The sequence below is a fragment of the Panthera tigris genome, chromosome A3, assembly GCF_018350195.1.
Source record: "Panthera tigris isolate Pti1 chromosome A3, P.tigris_Pti1_mat1.1, whole genome shotgun sequence".
NCBI classification, from domain to species: domain Eukaryota; kingdom Metazoa; phylum Chordata; class Mammalia; order Carnivora; family Felidae; genus Panthera; species Panthera tigris.
The window spans coordinates 87402586-87423171 of NC_056662.1; the positions used below are offsets into that span (position 1 = coordinate 87402586).

The 20586-nt window shown below is 37.0% G+C and overlaps 1 protein-coding gene across 9 annotated transcripts in view; it reads left to right on the forward strand.

Moving 5' to 3' along the window:
• ZNF638 (zinc finger protein 638) overlaps window positions 1-20586 on the forward strand; it is a 138353-nt gene that overhangs the window by 86604 nt on the left and 31163 nt on the right. For all 9 annotated transcript variants that reach the window (XM_042981691.1, XM_042981695.1, XM_042981696.1 and 6 more), the window contains 6 exons: window positions 3794-3852; window positions 4216-4268; window positions 15866-15916; window positions 18866-18937; window positions 20133-20219; window positions 20477-20545. In XM_042981691.1, coding sequence (XP_042837625.1) covers window positions 3794-3852; window positions 4216-4268; window positions 15866-15916; window positions 18866-18937; window positions 20133-20219; window positions 20477-20545 — 391 coding nt within the window. The remainder of the gene's footprint in view (window positions 1-3793; window positions 3853-4215; window positions 4269-15865; window positions 15917-18865; window positions 18938-20132; window positions 20220-20476; window positions 20546-20586) is intronic.

Below are 20586 nucleotides of genomic sequence, written 5' to 3' on the forward strand. Positions count from 1 at the left end.
CTTTATGTGTATAAATTGCCCTGCATATATAGATCTGTTTCAGACTATTGTTAGCTCAGTCTGTTTATTTCTGTTCCAATAATACATGATTTCAGTTATTACTACAGTTATTATAATTTTATATAATTGCCTGTCTTTCTGATAGAATCCTTTTTCTTTGTTCCTTATTTAAATTTAGTTAATCTTGAACATTTACTCCTGCGTATTGGTTTTAGAATCAGTTTAAGTTCTCTGAAAACTCTTTTTGGGAGTTTAACTGATATTGTATTGTGTATTGAAATTTTTATAATACTAACTCTTTCTGTTTAGAAAGATGGCTTGTCTCTGTTTATTTAGACCTCATTTAGTTTCTTTTCCTAATGTTCTTTTGTAAAGTTTCCATAATGTACATTTTGGAGGGGGTGTTAAGTTTATTTCTTACATTTATTTGTATATATCATAAATATTACTTAAATTGCTTTTTGATAAAGCATCTATATTTTTTAATTTTATGTTTTCTGATTACTTACTAAGTAACCCATGATCCTGGTTTACATCTGTGACATGCCATCTCTTTATTTCCATTGTCCTATCTTGAATAATGAATTTTATGATAACCTTAATTATTACCAATTTTATTAGAATTTCTTATATTTTCCGCTAACAGAAAATCTCACCAGTAGTTTATGAAATAAATGAGAGGTTTATTTATCTCATAACAGAAAGTCTGAAGGTAGGTGGTACACGGTTGGTACAGGAGCTCCGTGTCATCAGGAACCCAGCTTTTTTGTTTTTCTGATCCACCACCTTTAGCATGTACTTTTCATCCTCCGTTGATGAAGATAGTTGCCATACCCTCTGGCACCATTTTTATCTTCCAAGCAGAAAGAGAGGGATAAAAATCCAAAGCAATATGGGTTTTGATTTTTTTTTTTTGAAAGAATAAGTTCCTGAGCAACTTTTATCTACAATTGATTTACCAGAACAGTGACATATAACTTCCTCTAGTTGCAGAGGTGGAGTGAGAAGCAAGAATTGCATGCATAATTTAAGAACATAAACTTTATCCTGAAGACAGTTAAATGTTATTCCAGGTTTTGAACAGGGCTGTGACACAAAATGGATTAGATTCATTTGGGAGTGATCTGCAGAATGAACTAAGCAAATGACTGAAGAAGGGAAAGAAAGAAAGGTTAGCAGATTGATTAAAGGGAAGAAGAGAAAAAAATCACTGAGGTCCACTTAAAATACTTATTTAGTCAATCAGGCTACTGTAATAATAGTAATGGTTTTGGGTACTTATGCAAACTTGAGAATAGGAAGGAGAAATGGCTCTTACTCTCAAACGAGACCTGACTGATCATTCAATTGTGAAAACTGGGGAGATCAGTCTTATTTAATACTGAAAAATTTAATCTGGGGAAATGGGCGAATAAGGATACATCTAGGTTATTAGAATATTTCAGTAAGATTAAAATAATTCTCTTGGATAGCTTTTTGATAAGTTTGGTAAGGTAACAACAGAGGTCCAAGAAAAGCCCAACCATATTTACCATTCTGATTTTCATAGTAATTACTGAATAGGGGAAACTATCAGCACTAGAAACTAGAAAATATGCACTATACATGTCAAAAATACTGTTTTTCTTCAACTAAATATAGTTTGGGTGGTGCTGAATTGAAGGAGCCTTACAAAGCTAACTCATGACTCTTCTGTCCTAATCTAGCATCATTCCTAGGGATTGACTGGAGGAAAATCCCATGCAGGATTCCAGCTATGGCTTTTTCAGATTGGAAGTGTATGGATAACCTTCTTGGCCTTTTACCACAGGGGGAGAATCAAACTTTCTTGCCAGAGCAAGCCAAAAACAGGCTGGGAGCCCAAACTAGGAAAAAGAAGGGCAGTGCTATTGCTTTCTTGGTCCAGATCTTACTTTTGGCGTGAATAGTCAAACCAAAACAAGTTTTCTGTCCACATTTGACGTTTCAGGTTAAGACTGCCTTTGATTCTGGGCCGCCTGGGTGGCTCAGTCGGTTGAGTGACCGACTTCGGCTCAGGTCATGATCTCACGGTTTGTGAGTTCGAGCCCCTCGTTGGGCTCTGTGCTGACAGCTTGGAGCCTGGAGCCTGCTTCCGATTCTGGGTCTCCCTCTCTCTCTGCCCCTCCCCCTCTCATGCTCTGTCTCTCTCTGTCTCAGAAATAAATAAACATGAAAAAAAAAATTTAAAGACTGCCTTTGATTCTGTCTGTGATTCAAAGAATATTCTCTCCATTTTGCTACTTTGAATCAATAAATGATACAGAAAAGGTGAAAATTTCCCACATCCCTATATTTAAACCTGAAGGATTAAAATGAGTCTGCACAACTCTAACAAACTTAATTACCTTTAGTTATAAGTCAGTGTAATCTTTAATACCGATTCTTAAAACATTTTTGAGCTACTTTCCCCACCGCCACTACCAAGAATCTGATGAAAGCAAGCATTGTTTTTTTCCCCCAGAGAAATGGACCATTGTGGTCCATACTCCTAGAATTTTCTTTAAAGAAGCAGGAGCACTTTATCTAGAAAAAAGTATCAGATTTTCCATTGCAACTACGAAATAGTGCTGCAGCTCAACTCTGCAAAAACAAAACAAAAACAACAAGACTTAAAAATTTTTAATTTAGTATGTTTTGGCAAAATTCATGGAGACGTGACTTCTAAAACCTAGAGCAAGCAGTCAGCTAAGATCCAAGAAGATTGCACGGAAATGAAAAGCAATGCTGGAAAACAGTGATCAGTCGTTTGAGCATTATAGAAAATTCTAATGAGTAACAAGGAGACAAAACCAAAGATAAAATCAGAATTCAGATGAGAATTTGATTTCATTTTAATTGAAAAACTATAGGGATTGTGGTATCTGCAGAAGATATAGTGGTGACAAGACAGAGGTGCTTTCTTTTTTTAAAAAAAAAATGTTTAAGAGAGAGCATGAGCAGGGAAGGGAAAGAGAGAGAGGGAGAGACAGAATCCAAGCAGCCTTCATGTTGTTAGCATGGAGCCCCATGCAGGGTTCAAACTCAGGAACTGTGAGATCATTGCCTAAGCCGAAATCAAGAGTCAGGCGCTTAGCCGACTGAGCCACCCAGGCGCCCCAAGACAGATGTGCTTTCACCCTTCTTGGAACTTAAAGTCTATTCGTGAATATTAAAGAGTTTAAAATGGTGAAGACAAAAGACATGGTGGATACATTCAGGAAACCCAACCTGCATATAACTAAAATTATCCTCTACTTCCAACCCCAAGCATCCTTTATATTCCTTAAGCTAATAGGCATGGATCTCAAAAGTCTTTTACAGTTGCTGTTCCTTCTGTCTGGAATGCTTTCAATACAAGGATTCGCTTGCTCTCTTATCTCCTTTAGGTGTTTGCTCATATATCACCTTTTCAGTGCGACTTGGATAACTTATTGAAAGTTGCACAGCTTTTCATTCCTCAACAAGAGCTTCTGTTTCCCTCTTCTGTTATTTTTCTCCATAGCACTTGTTGCTAACAGATATATACATATTTTTAATTTCCTTATGGTCTTTCTTTCCTTACCCTTTGAAGTTAAACTCGTTTGAGAGCAGGGTCTTTGTTTTATTCACTACTCTCCAGTGCCTAAAATTGTGCTTGGCAATTAGTGAGAATTCAATAAATATATGTTAAATTGATCTGAATTTCATAATAATGTTTTTTGTTAAATTTCTTGTACTCTTGTGTACTTTCTAAATTGCCTTTTGTATTTGGGGGAAAAAACTAATTTTTTCTTTTTCAAAATCTTTTTCATAGAACAAAGAGGTGAAGAAAAAAGCATCAGATTCAAAGAAAACAGCTGCATCTACTTTAAAGTAAGTAATTCCATGACTTTATAATGCTAGAATGAATGGGCATATGAATTAAAATTTTTAAATTTTTATACAACTGCATTTTTAATATATTTTATTACCCTGACTCCAGTTTAAATGGGACATTGTTCAAAATGAATACATTAAACTTTAAATTTTAAAATATTTACGTATATAGGTATGTAAGTAAATAAGTTCTGTGACCAGTGTGGGGCTTGAACTCACATCCCTGAGATTAGGAGTCTCGTGCTCTACCTACTGAGCCATCCAGGCATCCCTAAACTTTTTTAGATCTAAGTTTTGCATCTTTAAAAGTTTTAGAACTTAAAATTTCAATCTTTGCCTAATTTTTTTTCTTTTCAATAGAAAAGATCTAGATGCTTCCAAAGCTGTTGATACTGTGACTTCAGGTGCTGCTGGTAAGTTACTTTTAATACTCCTCCAAATAAGTATATTTTGTCAGTTTACTAAAAACTTCTTGCAAGATGATAGTAGAAAAACATTGTTTATTGTGCTTTAGTGAAAGGGATCCATATTGGTCCCTGTATTAAGCTAGTGGTTAATATTTAGTACATAAAGATTCAGTGAGGTAGTGTATGTAAAATACCTACCATAGTACCTCCTTCCATCTCCTACCAATAAGACAAAACATAAAAATACGTTAAGATTGCTTGATTGGTCTCCTTTGATTTTGAAAGTTTGCTGAGAGTGCAAAAGTAAACAAAACAGACCAAACAAATTGATGTCACTACACTTCTGTGTTGAAGTTGTTTCTTTGTACTCAGGAAAACATTGCAGATATTTATTATGTATCTAGCTAAGTGAATTTTGCATACAGTTTCAATAAACTGCGTTTTCTCAGTCTGTTTAGGTTTGGAAAGAAGTTATTGCCGAAACAAACACTCTTGACTTTAGTAAGAATAGATAGCTTGATAGTGAAGGATGAGACAGAAAAACTAAAATAAAGAGACATAAAATATATTTAGAAAGTTAAATTCTTTTGTGTGTTATCTTTTAGAAAAGCCAGTGTACAGTGTATTCTGGATTTCTATTCAGAAATTCATATGTAATATGTATGGGGAAGGAGGGATAGAGAGGTGCAGAAGATTCCTTCATTTAGGGAGATGATAAAACAAAAGTAACAATTGGGGAATCACTTTGTTATAGAAAGCCTTGAAAAGTCATATTGAGAAGTTTTTAAGTTTGACCCTTGTTAATAGCATTTCTCAGAATATGGTGTGTTAGAGACTAATTCCTGGAAGATACTTTGGATCAAGTTTGTATTACAGCTTCTTCTTTTTTTTTTCCCCCTTTAAAAAAATTTCATAGACTATGTTCCCATTATTAAATCCTGCAGGGCAGGAAAGAAACCTGTTTAGCTTTGTTTAACCCACTGTTGATGAAGCTTGGCTAAGGTACTCCCCGTTTTTTCTGTGTAAGACCTAGTAATAATTAGTATAGACTCTGGGAAATTGCCATAGAGAATAAACCACTAGATTGTTACATAGATTGGATAAGTGGAAAGATTGAAAAATCCTGTTGAGAAAACACAGTTGGGATTCCCTTTAAGGTAATAGGGACTGGATGTAATAATGTTAATTAAAATGGTGTGGGGTGGTAAAATCTGAATTTTTATTATATAGAATTTTTTAGTGGATAAAATTTAAAATTAAAATAATTTAAAATGTTCAAGGTTTTAGGCTAGGTGGTTTTTACTAGAAGAATGTGGCAATATTGATTATAATAGGAAAATTTAGATGCAGTGGTCTCTTTGAATTTGAGGAAAACCATGAACTCATATTTCAACATTGATAAATTTCATCTGTCAAAGACTAGGTCAGCCAGTCACATGGTGTTAAAAGTGGGATACCTGAGAAATTATTTGTCAAGATTGAGGTCTAAATTTTAGGAGTGGTCCTAACACATAAAAGCAATGAGTAGAGGGAGAAGTGCTTCAAACCAAGTATTTCCTCCCTTCTAATATAACTATAGAAAGACAGGATCCTGTAAATAGGACTGAGAAAATGTCAGGTGAGAAAGGTGAGGGTGTATGGTACCTTTTTTGAGATCAGCAATGTCAGATTGGACAGTGACAAGTTAATGGGAGTTTTAAAGAGAACTTTGATTACAAGCACAAATCAGGATGAAGAGAAGTCAGGAAGCAAAAGTGTAATTTGATCAGAATGATAAACTTCAGAACTGTTACCCATCACTAATTAAAAAGAAGAATACCCAGCACCTGCTATATGCTTATAATAGGAGGCACTTTTTTTAATTTTTTTTTTTTTTCCAACGTTTTTTATTTATTTTTGGGACAGAGAGAGACAGAGCATGAACGGGGGAGGGGCAGAGAGAGAGAGGGAGACACAGAATCGGAAACAGGCACCAGGCTCCGAGCCATCAGCCCAGAGCCTGACGCGGGGCTCGAACTCACGGACCGCGAGATCGTGACCTGGCTGAAGTCGGACGCTTAACCGACTGCGCCACCCAGGCGCCCCTAGGAGGCACTTTTTAAAGTGTTAGGATATGTCAGTGAACCAAATAGGCAAGATCTCTATTTCCAAGTAGCTTACATATTAGTTGAAGTGACAGATAATAAATACTAAATAACGTGCTTTATAAAGTGAGAAGAGCTGTGATAGGTGATCCAGGGTTAGTTTGATTTGGAGTTAGAATTTACTGTTTAGAATTAGGTAATTATTTGTTAATTAGAAGAATCTTCCAAGGGGCATAGAAGACAGAAAACAGAAAGGGCCAGAAGACAGAAAACAAGAAAAAGAAACTTACCATTGGTTATGATAATTAATACCAGGCAATTTATGTTATCTCACTTAATCTTTCAAATCACCCTTCTCATTTTATACATGAGAAAACAGATTAAGAGAGTAAATAGTTTAAGTTTAAATGACTTATTCAGGGTTACATGGAAGAGTTAGGATTCAGATCTAAAACTGTATGATTTCAAAGTTTCTCACCTATATTAAACTGCCTTTCTGAGAATAAAAACTTGTTTTTCATTTCCTTTGATTGCTCTTTTATCGTCCCTTAATTGTTTCCCTAAATGTCTGTTCCTCTTATGTCATACTTGTCTTCCTGGTTTTTTTCTTCTCATGTAGGCTTAAGGACCAGTGACATTTTGCATATGTACAGAAACCTCTCTATCCCCTTAAGTTTACTCCTCTCATTTTCTTGTGTCATCTAACAGTCACCACTAATCCTCCAGTGTGGAAACTGTTAGTAATCCTATCCCTGTCTTGTCTTCTACCCAACCCTGTTCAAACTTAAATACCATTCTTCCTCTTTTCATCCAATCCGTGGCTGATTCAAACTAGTTCTCTCGCAAATCTACCTCAAACTATGCCTTTCACTTTTGCTGCATCACACCTGTAACTGTTTTAATTGCTTCACATTTGAATTTTGAAGGTAGCCTCCTGACTGGTATTTATATTCCACTCTCTACTTCATTATTCACACTGATGCCCAGAGGTCTCTTGAAGGCAGATCTGATCATTCCACTTCTAGTGACCCACGGGGGAAAGCCCAAGTTCTTCAGCGTTGAATAAATGACCCTTTACGCTTGTCCCAGATTACTTTTTCAGTGTCTTGTCACCTGTATGCTGTCCATTTGTTTGGAATTGTCTGAATTCCACTTTACTTACTAAGCACTTGTTATATACCTGCTTAAGTAGGTGCCAGGCCTTGTGCAAGGTACTAAAGATAGAAAGTTAATTACGACTCCTTTTTTAGGGTGGAGGTGGGGGAAATTCTAATTTATTTTTTAAGGCCCATCTCAGATATAACTTCTTTGTGATACCTTCTCTGACTCACCTAGGCAGTTAGAAGCTCCCAATTCCCTTCTAGTAATACTGGATACATTGAGTGACATGGTATTAGTAGTTTGTTAAGTCTATCTCTTTTACTTGGCTGAGTAAGGGAATATTTGTAGGAGGAAGAATACAGTGACACTGAAATTGAGTTTATATTGTTGCGGCTGAACCCATGGGAAAACGTAGCCCTAATTTTCTAGTTTGTCATCCTTGATTTAATGATGTTTTTTGTGTAAGATTTTATTGGTTTAGTTGTTTGTTTGTTTTTAGTAAATGTATCTTATTCTTTATGCTTTTCAATTCCTAGATGAAAATGACTTTTCTTTTAGAAAATAAAACAGATGCACAAATGAAAAAAAGAGGCAAACCAAAAAACAAACTCTTAACTATAGAGAATAAGCAGATGGTTACCAGAGGAGAGGTGTATGGGGGGAGGGGTGAAATAGGTGAAAAGGATTAATTAAGAGTATACTTATCTTGGTGAACAGTGAATAATATATGGAACTCCTTTTTTTTCCTAAGCCTGTTTTCTTCTTTTTTAATGTTTATTTTTGAGAGAGAGAGAGACAGACAGAGCACAAGTGGGGAGGGGCAGAGAGAGAGGGTCACAGAATCCGAAGCAGGCTCCAGGCCCTGAGCTGTGAATACAGCCCTACACGGGGCTTGAACCCACGAATCATGAGATCATGATCTGAGCTGAAGTCAGATGCCTAACCAACTGAGCCACCCAGGTGTGAATATTATATGGAACTTCTATATTGTATTCCTGAAACTAATACAACACTTGATGTTAACTACACTGGAATTAAAATTAAAAAAAAAAAAAAAGTGACTTTCAATCCTTTATTTCCCCAATAAAAGCACTCAATTCAAATAGTTCCCACATCGGAGTTCCATCAAACCTTTAAGGAAGTAGTAAATCTAGTTTGATTTCAGCTATCCTGTGGCATTCAGAGGAAAGGAAAACTATCTTTAAAACTGGAGATGGAGAGAAGGGAAACAAGAAAAAGCAGGCTAATATGGACATCAGTGCTGACAGAGACACTATATGCCTATCAGAAGGGTTAGACAAAATCGTAACACCAAATGCTATTAAGGATGTAGAGAAACTTGTAAGTTGCTATTGGGAATTTAAAATGGTACAGAAAAGAGTATTGCGGTTTTTTTTAAGTTAATGAATTTAAGTAATCTCTGTACTCAACATGGGGATTGTACTCATGACCCCAAGATCAAGAGCCACACTCCCTGCTGACTGAACCAGTTAGGTGCCCAAGTATTGCAGGTTCTTAACAAAACTAAGCATATGCTTACGATAGCACCCAGCGGTTATGCTCTTTGGGCATTTATACCACATGGATGAATTACATTTACAAAAGACCTCTTCACACAAAACCCTGTGCGTGAATATTTTTAGCATCTTTTAAAAAAAATTTTTTTTAATGTTTATTTTTGAGAGAGAGTGAGAGAGCGTGAGCAGGGGAGGGGCAACAAGAGAGGGAGACAGAATCCGAAGTAGGCTCCAGGCTCCAAGCTGTCAGCACAGAGCCAGATGCGGGGCTGAAACTCATAAACTGCGTTCAATTAACATACAGTGCAATATTGGTTTTAGGAGTAGAATTCAGTGATTTATCACTTACCATACAACACCCAGTACTTCTCACAACAGGTGCCCTCCTTAGTATCCATCACCCTTCTAGCCCATCTACCCACCATGCTCCATCACCCCTTAATTTGCTCTCTAGCATTTAGAGTCTCTTGTGTCTTGTTTCCCTCTCTTCTCTTTTTGACCCCCTTCCCATATGTTCATCTGTTTTGTTTCTTAAATTCCACATATGAATGAAATTATATATTATTTGTCTTTCTCTGATTCTAGCTCCATCCATGTCATTGCAAATGGCAAGATTTCATTCTTTTTGATGGCTGAGTATTATTCCAGTGTGTGTCTACATACGTGTACACACACACGCCACATCTTTATCTTTTCATCAGTGGATGGACATTTGTGCTCGCTTCATAGTTTGGGTATTGTTGATAATGCTGCTATAAATGTTGGGGTGCATGTGCTCCTTTGTTTGAATCTGTATTTTTGTATCCTTTGGGTAAATACCTAATAGTAAAATTGCTGGGTCATAGGGTAGTTCTATTTTTAGTTTCTTGAGGAACCTCCATACTGTTCTCCAGAGTGGCTGCACCAGTTTGCATTCCCACCAACTGTGTAAAAGGGTTCCCCTTTCTCCACATCTTTGCCAACATTTGTTTCTTGTGTTGTTACTTTTAGCCATTCTGACAGGTGTGAGGTGGTATCTCACTGTTAGGTTTTGATTTGTGTTTTCCCTGGTGATGAGTGATGTTGAGCATCTTTTCATGTGTCTATTAGCCATCTGGATGTCTTCTCTGGGAAAGTGTTTATTCTAATGTCTTCTGCCCATTTCTTAACTGTGTATTGCTTTTTGAGTGTTGAGTTTATAAGTTCCTTATAGATTTTGGATACTAACCCTTTATCAGATAGGTCATTTGTAAATATCTTCTCCCATTCCGTAGGCTGCCTTTTAGTTTTGATTGTTTCCTTCCCTGTGCAGAAGCCTTTTATCTTGATGAAGTCCCAGTAGTTCATGTTTGCTTTTGTTTCCCTTGCCTTCGGCAATATGACACGTAAGAATTTGCTCTGGCCAAGTTCAAAGAGGTTGCTACCTGTTTTCTCCTCTAGGATTTTGATGGTTCTCTGTCTCACAGGTCTTTCATCCATTTTGAATTTATTTTTGTGTATGGTATAAGAAAGTGGTCCAGTTTCATTCCTCTGCATGTTGCTGTCCATTTTTTCCAACACCATTTGTTGAAGAGACTGGATTTTGTTTTGTTTTGTTTTTAATTGTTTAATGTTTATTTTTTTGAGAGAGATGAAAGAGAGACAGACTGTGAGCAGGGGAGGGGCAGAGAGAGAGGGAGACACAGAATCTGAAGCAGGCTCCAGGCTCTGAGCTGTCAGTACAGAACCTGATGTGGGGCTTGAACTCAAGAACCGTGAGATCAAGAGCTGAGCCTAAGTCAGACGTTTAACCGACTGAGCCACCCAGGTGCCCCTGAGACTTTTTTTTCCCACTGGATATTCTTCCCGGCTTTGTCAAAAATGAGTTGACCATATAGTTGTGGGTCCATTTCTGGGTTTTCTATTCTGTTACATTGATCTGTGTTTGTTTTTGTGCAAGTACGATACTGTCTTGATGATTACAGTTTTATAACATAGCTTGAAATCTGGAATCGTGATGCTTCCAGTTTTGTTTTTCTTTCGCAGAATTGCTTTGGCTATTTGGGGTCTTTTGTGGTTCCATACAAATTTTAGGATTGTTTGTTCTAGCTCTGCAAAAAATACTGGTGGTATTGTATAGGGATTGCAATAAATGTGTAGATTGCTTTGGGTAGTATAGACATTTTAACAATGTTTGTTCTTCCAGTCCATGAGCATGCATGGAATGCTTTTCCATTTCTTTGTGTCCCCTTCAGTTTCTCTCATAAGTATTCTATAGTTTTCAAAGTATAGATCTTTTACCTCTTTAGTTAGGTTTATTACTAAGTATCTTGCTATTTTTGGTACAGTTGCAAATGGGGTCGATTCCTTGATTTCCTTTCCTGTTGCTTCGTTATTGGTGTATAGAAACACAACAGATTTCTGCACATTGATTTTGTATCTTGCAACTTTGCTGAGTTCATGTATTATTTCTAGCAATTTTTGGTGGAGTCTTTCAGGTTTTCTAGAGTATCATGTCAGCTGCAAATAGTGAAAGTTTGACTTCTTCCTTGTGGGTTTGGATGCCTTTTATTTCTTTTGGTTGTCTTGATTGCTGAGGCTAAAACTTCCAGTACTATGTTAAATAGCAGTGGTGAGCATGGACATCCTTGTCTTGTTCCTGACTGTAGGGGAAAGTTTCTCAGTTTTTCCCCATTGAGGATGACATTACTTGTGGATCTTTGTATATGGCCTTTATGATGTTGAGGTATGTTTCATCTATCCCTACTTTGTTGAGGGTTTTAGTCAAGAATGGAGGCTGAATTTTGTCAGAAGCATCTTTATTTGTAATAGCCAAAAACTGGAAATAAGTCAAAAGTCCTTCAGTGGGTGAATGGTTAAATTGTGAGGTATCTGTAGCATGGAATACTACTCAGCAATAAAAAGGAACAAACTATTGATACATGCAGCACTCGGATGGATTGCAGGGGAATTACACTGAATGATGAAAAAAATGGGTCTCATAGAGAATAGATTTGTGGTTGTCAGATTGAGGAGTGAGGCAGGTGGCTATTTCTATAAGTGGGTGGTAAGAAAGATCCTTGTGATGGAGCTTTCTGTATCTTAACTCATGGTCACAGTAATCTACATGTATATGACAGAATTTCATAGCACTAAATACACATTAATGAATGTGTAGAACTGGGAAAATGTTGGTAATTGTATTAATGTCAGTTTACTGTTTGTGATATAGCATGTAGTTATGCCAGATATTACCATCAGGGGAAACTGGGTGAAGGGTGTATGGGATCTTTCTGTATTATTTCTTACAAGTGCTTGTGAATTTACAGTTGTCTTCAAATAAAAAGTTAAGTGTTTTTTTAATTTCTTTTTTTAATGTTTTATTTATTTTTGAGAGAGAGAGAGAGAGAGAGAGAGAGAGTTCAAGCAGGGGAGGGGCAGAGAAAGGGAGACACAGAATTTGAAGCAGGCTCCAGGCCCCAAGCTGTCAGCACAGAGCCCAACGTGGGGCTCGAACCCACAAACCATGAAATCATGGCCTGAGCCGAAGTCAGATGCTTAACTGACTGAGCCACCCAGGCGCCCCTCAAAATTAAATGTTTTTAAATGCTGTGATAAAGCTATCATAATAAATTAAAACTACAGAACAATTTCATTTAAGAGTATTGATGTAAAATTTTAAATAAAATTTTAGCATATAGAGGCTGTGAGCACATTAAGTGAATAATATGCTATGCCCAAGAAGGTACTGCATCAGAAATTTAAAAGTGTTTCAAAATTAAGAGATCTGTTAAAATTGCTCACCAGATTAAATAGAGAAAGATAAATGCTGAGATTGATATTGGTAGAATTCAACATCCACTCCTAAGCATCAAAAAACAAAAAAATTTTGGGGCACCTGGGTGGCTCAGTCGGTTAAGCATCCGACTTGGGCTCAGGTCACGATCTCACTGTCCGTGAGTTCGAGCCCTGCATCGGGCTCTGTGCTGACTGCTCAGAACCTGGAGCCTGTTTCAGATTCTGTGTCTCCCTCTCTCTCTGACCCTCCCCCGTTCATGCTCTGTCTCTCCCTGTCTCAAAAATAAATAAAACGTTTTAAAAAAAAAAAAAAAGAAAAACAAAAAACAAAAAAAACAAAAACAAAAAAATTCTTAAAGTAGGCAACTGCTTTCTTAATATGATAGTGTTTTGTGTGTATATACTTTTGCTCATATTCATATGAACATACACATACATCAAGTCAAAAGGCAGCATATGTTTAATAGTGAGGCTAGTAGAAATGTCTCCATTAAGGGAACAAAGGAAGGGATACTCATCATCAGTTCTATCGATTAACATAAATATTGTTTTAACCCTAATAGTCACTAGCCAGTGCAAAGTCAAGAGGCGTAAAAATTTGAGTATGTTACAACATTATTTGCAAATATGCATGTATTACGGAAAACCTAAGAGAGTCTACTGAAATGCTGTTAAATCTAAAAAGCAAAAAATAAAAAGGGGGCATCTGGGTGGCTCAGTTGGTGAAGTGTCCAACTCTTGATTTTGGCTCTAGTCATGATCTCCTGGTTCTCAAGATCGAGCCTGATGTCGGGCTGCGAGCTGAGCATGGAGTTGGCTTGGGATTTTCTCCCTCTCTTTCTGCCTCTCCTCTGCTCATACTCTGTCTCTCACTAATTAGCCACCTTATTAATATAAGGTTTCAATTGTTTTATTATGTAGAAAGAATAACCACTTACATGTAATCTAATAAAACGTTCCATTTACAATAATAAAAAGTACAAAAGATATGAAAGGAAAATTTTAAAATACTACTGAATGGCATAAAATAATGATTAAGTGCGAAAACCGTTTATTCTTTGATAGAAAGCCTTTCAGCATTATAATGTGCCTGTTTTCTTATATTAGAACATAAATGTTATGGGGCGCCTGGATGGCTCAGTCTGTTGAGTGTCCTACTTTTGATTTCTGCTCAGGTCATGATCCCATGATTCGTGGGTTTGAGCCCTACATTGGACTCTACGCTGACAGTGTGGCGCCTGCTTGAGATTCTCTGTCTCCCTGGCCCTGCCCCACTTGTGCTCTCTCCCCCTCTCAAAACAAATAAACCTAAAAGAAAATAAATGTTACGAACCCAGTAAAAACGCCAGTAAGATCTTTTTAAATTCAAGTATAGGTGTCACACAACCATTAAGATTTTTATTTTCTTTTAAAGTTTACTATGTTGTTGGGGGGGAGAGGGGAGGGGAGAGAGAATACCAAGCAGGCTCTGTGCTCTCAGTGCTCCCAGCCTGATGCTGGTCTTGATCTCACAAACTGTGAGATCATGACCTGAGCCGAAATTGAGTTGGATGCTTAACTGAGTGATCCAGGTGCGCCCAGCCATTAAGATTTTTAAGCCTGATGAACTAATTGTTTGTATATAAATAATACAGAGTGGACGAGAAAATTCCGCAAAGGAAGAGTGATTAGGACAGACTAGCACTAATGTATTAATACATATTACAAAGGAAAGAAAAACTGAAAAGAAAATCATTGTTAAAAGTTACAGATAAAATGCCTTACAAAGGTAAAGTTTCAAAATAGTTTCATGTAGTTGCACAAATAGACAAAAGGTCAGTAGTACAGAAAGAATCTAGAAATAGTCCCCAGATCAGATGGAGCATCAGTAAATCATTATGATAATATTTTTAATTAGCAAGGAATTATTCCTTAGTTATTCATTAAGTTAACTAGCCACTTTGTAAAAGTAAAGTACTTTAATGGAAAGTGTAGATGGATCAAAGATTTAGTGTGATACATAAGGTGGTAATTAAAGTATTGAAAGAAAATGTGGAGTTTTTTTTTTGTTTTTTGTTTTTTGTTTTTTTTTTTTAATTTCAGAGGGAGGACTTCCTTCCCTATCAGGAAAACATTTGATTACATAAAAAGTATTTTTACCTAAGTATTTTGCATAACTTTTAAAAAATTGTTACCTGTATGATACAGATGAATTTTCTTCTTCTTTTTTTTAATGTTTATTTATTCATTTTTTTTTTTTTTTTTAAATTTATTTTTGGGACAGAGAGAGACAGAGCATGAATGGGGGAGGGGCAGAGAGAGAGGGAGACACAGAATCGGAAACAGGCGCCAGGCTCCGAGCCATCAGCCCAGAGCCTGACGCGGGGCTCGAACTCACAGACCGCGAGATCGTGACCTGGCTGAAGTCGGACGCTTAACCGACTGCGCCACCCAGGCGCCCCTATTTATTCATTTTTGAGAGAGAGAGCGCATGTGCTTGCGAGTATGAGCAGGAGAGGGGCAGAGAGAGTGGGAGACAGATGATCTGAAGCAGGTTCCATGCTGACAGCAGAGAGCCTGATGTCAGGGCCCAAACTCCTGAACCATGAGATTATGACTTGAGCTGAAGTCTGATGCTTAACTGATTGAGCCACCCAGGCGCCCCCAGATGAATTTTCTTAATATATAAAGATCTCTTAACAAATGAGAAAAACCTCAACAACCCAAAAGATAAGTTAGCGAATATTATGAATAGCAGATCACAGAGAAAAATACAGTGTTGAATTCAACATGTGAAAATTAACACAACTTGACTCCTATTTAAAAAAATAAAAATTAAACCATACCAGTTTACATTTCAGTTTTGAGTGGTTAGTAACTTATCTACTATGTGTGGTAATGGAAGCTCCACTGTCATGGGCTATTGATGGGAATATCAGTTGGTACAGACTTCATGGAGGGCAATTTAATATAGTTAAAATTGAAATATTTGCCTTTTTTCTCATCACCTCCATATCTCACAATTTACCTATATAGTTCCACAAGTATACAAAGATGAGTATAAGGATGTTTCTTACAGTGTTTTTTCAGTCATTGCCAGGTTAGGTCTTTCCTAAATCTATGTGATATTATTTGTAATGTGTCTTTGATATATTTTTCTTACTAGCTAAAACTGGACAAGTTAAGACATCTGGAACCAAAGTAAATAAATCTTCAGGTATGTTTTTTACTAGAATTCTAGACATATTAGTTAACTTTAAATTACTTATCTTGGATTTCATACGACATAATATTTGCTGGGTGTATACTAATTTTTTTAAATTTATAGTCACCTAGAAATTCTGAGAAAGAGATTTAGTAGATATGCTCCTTCTTTGTAGTAATTAGTAAAATAAGATAATTGGGAAACTTTCTCATGATGAATATTAGAGATAATTCCCCTCTTTTTTTTGAAGTCTTCTCTCTGGTTTACTTTCTTATGTAAAATCACTCTGATAACAGCAAATTATGTTTTCAGTTTTTTTGGACTATAGTGGGTTTTAATTATTTTTTTCTCTTCTATTATTATCCTCTCTAGTTCTCCTTTCTATTAAATGTTGGTTATTTAGGGTCATCTTTTTAAATGGATAGAGATCAGTATATTAAATTATCTTCTCTATAATGGTAGAAAGGAAGCAGGTTGTAGTTGGGAAATACCATTGTTAGTGGTAGAGCCAGAATTTTCATAGAATAGTTTCTTCAAAGCAATAATCTGAGTGGGTCAGGAAGCTGGAAGTCTTGTTTTGAGGATGCATTTATTTACTCAACAGTTCGATATTGCTTTGAGAGTGAGTTTATGGGAGTTTTGGTGGAGACTTGGGGGGAATGGGTGTTAAAGCTGCTTAGCCACTCCTTAACTGTTGGAAATTAATTCTACATTTTTTCTCCCTTAAGTTCTGATAACCCAGCCAGAAGTAATAAAGTGGATTGACCTGTTATAATATAGGGATAGTGAAAGAATTACGTAAGGGCTCTTTGGGGCTCAGTGTGTCACAATTTGAGATTGACTAAGAAATGACTAGTTAGGTGATACTTTATAAGTATTGGTATTAATCTTTTTGAGCAATGGTTAGGGTCTGTATTTGGATATAAAGGGTGAATTTGTAAACTATTTCAGTTGATTTTTGTGCATATCTATAATTGTTTTATTTGTATGGTAACTTCTCAAAAGCACGATCATGTTCTCACAAGGGTTCTGTAAAGTAATCATGGCATTTGCCACCCTTGTTTATAAATGGGCAAATGTGCACAGAAATTGATTCATGCCCTAAGACTAAGACTTAACAGTTTTTTTAAGTTCATTTATTTATTTGGCGGGGGTCAAAGAGAGAGAAAGAGAGAGAGAGAGAGAGAGAGAGAGAATCCTAAGCAGGCTCCACACAAGCAGCTGGAGCCTGCCACCGGCCTGAAACTCATGAAACATGAGATCATGACCTGAGCCAAAACGAAGAGTCGGACGCTTAACCTGCTGAGCCACCCAGGCCCCCTAAGACTTCACAATTTAATTTGGAAGTCAACTTGATCTACTGACTTTTTTTTTTTTTTTAATTTTTTTTTTAATTTTTATTTTTGACAGAGAGACAGAGCATGAGCAGGGGGGCGCAGAGAGAGAGGGAGACACAGAATCTGAAGCAGTGTCTAGGCTCTGAGCTGTCAGCACAGAGCCCGACCTGCAGCTCGAACTCACAGACCGTGAGACATGACCTGAGCTGAAGTCGGACGCTCAACCGACTGAGCCACCCAGGCGCCCCATGACTTTTTTTTTTTTCCTAACGTTTATTTATTTTTGATAGAGACAGAACGTGAGCAGGGGAGGGACAGAGAGCGAGGGAGACAGAATCCAAAGCAGGGTCCAGGCTCTGAGCTATCAGCACAGAGCCTGATACAGGGTTCGACTCATGAACTGTGAGATCATGACCTGAGCTGAAGTCAGATGCTTAACTGAGTGAACCATCCAGACGCCCCTTAATCTACTGACTTCTGATTCTGGGCTTTTTCCTCATAATGCAACCTTGGTAGTTAATGGATCCTAGTTTTCAGAGCTAAACCTCCTGTTGCTCTCTGAATGGAAAGGGATTTGTTCTCTGGTGATCTTTTCAGTGCCGCTTTGATGATCACAGTCTTTACACATCATCCTTGAAGAAATGCAACAGTAATGTGTATGTATAAAAGGTCAGAATAATTTAAATAGTCCTGTTCACATAGAGCGCACTAGGTATGAGTCATAGCAATCTTAATGTAGCCTAGCCATGATTGTAGGTATTCTTCAATGCTTTTCAATCAACTGGAATCCAAGTAAGCTTGAGCTGGGAGACCCTAATTATAACTGCTTGTGGAACCATTAAAAGCATTATGGGATTTTTTTTTTTTAGTATTTGTTTATTTTGTGAGAGAGAGTGGGTGCAAGGTTGGGGAGGGGGGAAGAGGCAGAGGTATAGAGAGAGAGAGAGAGAATGAATGAATTCCAAACAGACTTCCTGCTGTCAGCACAGACCCTGATGTGGGACTCTATCCCATGAACCTTGTGATTATGACCTAAGCTGAAACCAAGAGTCAGACACTTGGGGCGCCTGGGTGGCTTGGTCGGTTAAGTGTCCGACTTCAGCTCAGGTCATGATCTCGCGGTCTGTGAGTTCGAGCCCCGCGTCGGGCTCTGTGCTGACAGCTCAGAGCCTGGAGCCTGTTTCGGATTCTCTGTCTCCCTCTCTTTCTGCCCCTCCCCTGTTCACGCTCTGTCTCTCTCTGTCTCAAAAATAAACGTTAAAAAAAAAATTTTTTTTTTTTTAAAAAGAGTCAGACACTTAACCAACTGAGCTATGCAGACACTTGGGATTGTTTCTGTATCCTTGGCAGTTAGTTGATCCACACGTTGAGAGATTTATTTAACTTGCCTGAATGCTATTTTTCAGTACGTCACTGGAGAGATGAATTCTAATTTTACTGATTTTTTTTTTTTTCTCCTGAAGGAATTATCATCCTTGCTAGATTTAGAAAATGACCTGTGCCCCAAAGATGATACCATTATGTTTTTGGGATAAAATGTTCTGTCACTCATATTCTTTATGAAGTTCTTTGGGGATCGTTGATACCAATTAAATCAATTTTGACTATAACTTTTGTTATTTAGGGAAATCAGCTGGTTCTGTAAAATCTGTGGTAACAGTAGCTGCTAAAGGTAATAAAGCTTCAGTCAAAACAGGTAAGACTATTGGGAAGGAGAGGTTTTATTAAGTTCTTCTTGCCTTAGAGAATATAACAAACATAATATCAAAAGCAAGCTTTATACTCCTATAATTTGTAGTATCTAATAACATCTTGAAAAGTTTAGTACATACTTATTTAATATTTAAAACCTGACATGTAATGGGACTTTGAGTTTTTGGTATATTGATCCTTGGCAGTGTGTGCCATTGCAGATACATTTTTGTGTAAGAAACTTTTTTTTTTTTTAAGTTTATTTGTCTATTTTGAGAGCGAGAGAGAGAGAGCGTGCGTGCAGACAGGAGGGGCAGAGAGAGGGGGAGAGAGGGAATCCCAAGCAGTCTCTGCACCATCAGCACAGAGCCCAATGCAGGGCTTGAACCCACGCCTGATGCTCAACCGATTGAACCACCCAGGTGCCCCTGTATTGGAAGCATTTTTAACAGCTCTGTGATTACAGGTTGCTCTGTCACTTCCCCCTACAAATTGTTTAATCTTTATTTTCTCAGTTTTTAGAGCTGTCACTTCATATTACCTTCCCTACCTTATATATTTTTCTATTTGTTACTCCAGAAAAGATTTTTCTTACCCTGTAAAAAGAATGTGTTTCCTCCATAAAGAAAGGAATGTAACATGTTGAAACTAATATGACCTGTTTATTAATATATAGAATTATTTTATTTTATTTTAAAAAAGTGGTTTTTTATTTATTTTGAGAGAGAGAGTGTGAGTGGGCAAGGGGGGAGAGGGAGACACAGAATCCAAAGCAGGCTTCAGGCTCTGAGCTGTGTCAGCACAGAGAGATGTGGGGTCTCAAACTCATGAACTGCGAGATCATATCCTGAGCTGAAGTTGGACACTTAACCGACTAAACTACCCAGGCACCCCATATAGACTAATGTTAAAGAACCTTTGTACAAATTATGAAATACGATTTTTTTATGTGTGATCATGATGTGCTTCTACACTGGGGGGATAAATCTGTGGCTCATTACTGACCATCAGTAAGAACTGTATCTCATTTTAAATTTGCTTTTAATCTTACTGGTAAACAGATATAAGTGGGAATAATAAATACATGGAAAAGAACTGCTTTTATAATGTTGGACTAAATTACTTCTACGTGTTAGTATGAAACATGCTAAGTGATTGAACAGGTCCCTAGAATAATAGTTCACTTCTACTTTTAAAAGCAAAATCTAGTGGAAAGAAGTCTCTAGAAGTCAAAAAGGCTGGCATTGTCAAAAACAAAGACACCAACAAACCTGTCATCGTACCAGGTAAGCTTGAAATGCTTTCTTTTAGTGCTTTCTTTACATCTTCTAGGTGTACGTTTAGAGTGTATTTTGAAATTATTGCCTTAAAATCTTGAAAGGGATTGTTTTGTTGTTTTTCAAAGAAAAACCTGTCTTAGCTCTGACCTAAATAAGGTCAGCCTAAGGAAACTTACGTGACAATTTAAGCTCCTGTTTAGATTCATTAGTTTAATTATATTAGTATGCTTTTCTAGACTATTAAAGCAGACTATTTCATGCAGAAAACTCTGAAATAAAGACCAGTGTGGAAGTCAAAGCCACTGAAAATAGTGCTAAAGAAACGGTTTCAGGTAGGTCAATAAAAATTTTATTTCGTTCTCTTATGTTTAAA